The 2,176-nt window shown below is 47.2% G+C and overlaps 1 protein-coding gene across 2 annotated transcripts in view; it reads right to left on the minus strand.

Annotated features, from left to right (window-relative positions):
* The window catches only part of WDFY1 (WD repeat and FYVE domain containing 1), a 22,918-nt gene extending 21,286 nt beyond the window's left edge, over nt 1–1,632 (minus strand). Inside the window, exon 1 of one of the 2 annotated variants that reach the window (XM_017737048.1) lies at nt 1,516–1,632. Coding sequence is in view for 1 of the 2 variants with exons in the window: in XM_017737046.1 (XP_017592535.1) it covers nt 655–722 (68 nt within the window). In the remaining variant the exon portion in view is untranslated. Of the gene's footprint in view, nt 1–654; nt 738–1,515 lie in introns of those variants that run through there. The other variant, XM_017737046.1, reaches the window with a different exon arrangement.
* Between the last annotated feature and the right edge of the window lie 544 nt (nt 1,633–2,176).

Genomic DNA, 2,176 nt, shown 5'->3' on the forward strand with positions numbered 1-2,176 from the left:
TGCTGAAAAATCCAATTGGGAAAATTAACTCTTTGTCTCCTGCAGGTACTCTTGCTTCGTTCTTCATCTTGAAAACTCGAAAAGAAAATCCTAGAATTTTGTTGGCATTCACAGATCTACTATGAAATTTTTTGTATCCTCTGAAAAAATAAAACCATTACTTTTCATTCTAGGAAATATAATTTAAAATAGAACTACAACAAGTAGTTCTAACAAGAGAATAATCTACAACATTCTCAAAGAATGTTTTTGCACCAATGTTTTCCTCACTACCCAACTTGTAAACACATTCCTTTGACTGGTTATTATGAAATACTTGACAGCCTTAGCTGCATTAAGATGTAATAAAAAATACTTTAGCCCTGCTCTTAGTGCACACAGCAGCTCTTTTGCTCCTTGTACTCTACTCTGTACTTAGCTGCCAGTAGCATAATCAGCTACACAGTATTAACACCTACACCCCACTTGTAGTGAACAAACAGGGGAGCACTGTTTGACAACATGTTAGACTGCAGGTGAAAGCTTTGATGTACTGTAGGAGGTATCCCAGATTAGAGGTAATACAGTGCAACGGTTTCTGAAAGTTTAAAGATTAAAGTAATTTCTCACAGTAAGGCAGGTGACACAAATTCAGCCACAAGTCCACAGACTCACTTGGAAATTACACACACCAAAGGTGGGCGGTGGCCTCTGTACTCCTTGCACAGGTCTGTATCTGACATTGAAACTTGCCCAGATAAAGATGCAGCTCCATCCTTGCCTCTTATCAGCAGTCCAAGCATGCAGACTGTTTAACCTTTGGCATTAGACCTTGAGTTTAAAAGCTGGCACTGTCTGCCACAGGCAAGCCTCTGCAAGCCTGTACCATGAAACTCTGTGCAGGGTAAGCTCTGATATGGACTCTTAAAATTTACTATTTCCTCTTCTCTCCTTCAGGAAGCCCACCAAAGCAAACTGAACACAAGCACAAACAATCACACCTAAGTGTGGAACAAAAAGGAAGCTGCCCAGTCCCATCCAAAAGCTGTTGTCCAACATGTACTGCACGAAGCCATCTCCATGGGAAGGGATGATACGAACCAACTAGACAGCTGATCTGTTTGCACTTTTTGACCTAAAAATAAATGCCAGAAAACCCAGTTCAGGTAACACCCAGTTCAGCACTCATACCCTCCTGTTTCTCACAAGGTCAAGCTTTTCAAACAAAAATTCATGCAAATTTAATATTAAAAGTTTTATAGTATAATAGTAAAATTATCCCTGCATCAAGCTACACCTCAAAGAATGCACTTTCATACTTTTACCATCCTCCTTCCAAACCATGCCCCAGTTTCTTAAGAAGCGTCTCCTACCCCTCTTCACATTTAAGAGTCACTTTCCACATAGCATGGGTGAAATTCCATCTCTCGCTATACACTGCAGACCCCTCAGCACTCTCCTGGCCACAACCCTCTGTGCTATCTGCTTCCTCATTTCCACTTTCCTTTCATCTGAGTAACTGCTTAATGACATTACCAGCTCTTGTGGCAGACGTTTCACATGCTATGCGAGCCAGTGACGAGGATCGGGATCAGACTCTGAAGACACGTTCCTTTCGAAGCAGAAAGCACCGTGCTCAGCAGCTCATCACCCGCTCTCACCTCAAGTCTGCCACCTCACTCCCTGAACGGCTTCAGCCAGAGGGAAGCAGGTTTGAGACCTGCACACCGAGCCATCAGAATGGGCTCGTTCCGACTGGAGCAGCTCGGGAAGCTCCAGCTCTCCCGACGGGCAGGGGAAGCAGTAACACACTGCAAGTGTTTCAGCCAGCAGAGCGGAAGGCCGAGGGAAACATATTCCCTCACTCCTTGTTCTGCTCATAACCTCTGCAAAACCCATTTACACATAATACAAGCTGTGCTTTCCCAGCTGCTCCGCGGGACAGCGCCCATGGAGCACAGCAGCTTCTCCCCGCCGGTGGGAAAGTGTCAGCCCCGCGGCCCCCCACGGCGGGGGCGGCCCATCCCTCCCTCACAGCGGATGGCATCTTCCTCCCCCCGGAACCGCGCCTCCGCGGATTTCCTTACGGCTGCAGGCACGGAGTCCCTGGCGCCTCCCGGCAAAGGGACAACGCCAACGCACACACGGATTTCCCTCAACAGCCCCCGCTGCCCCGGCTCCGCCCCCCGCCCCCCAC

The sequence above is a fragment of the Corvus brachyrhynchos genome, unplaced genomic scaffold (genome assembly GCF_000691975.1).
Source record: "Corvus brachyrhynchos isolate BGI_N302 unplaced genomic scaffold, ASM69197v1 scaffold83, whole genome shotgun sequence".
Taxonomy (NCBI): Eukaryota; Metazoa; Chordata; class Aves; order Passeriformes; family Corvidae; genus Corvus; species Corvus brachyrhynchos.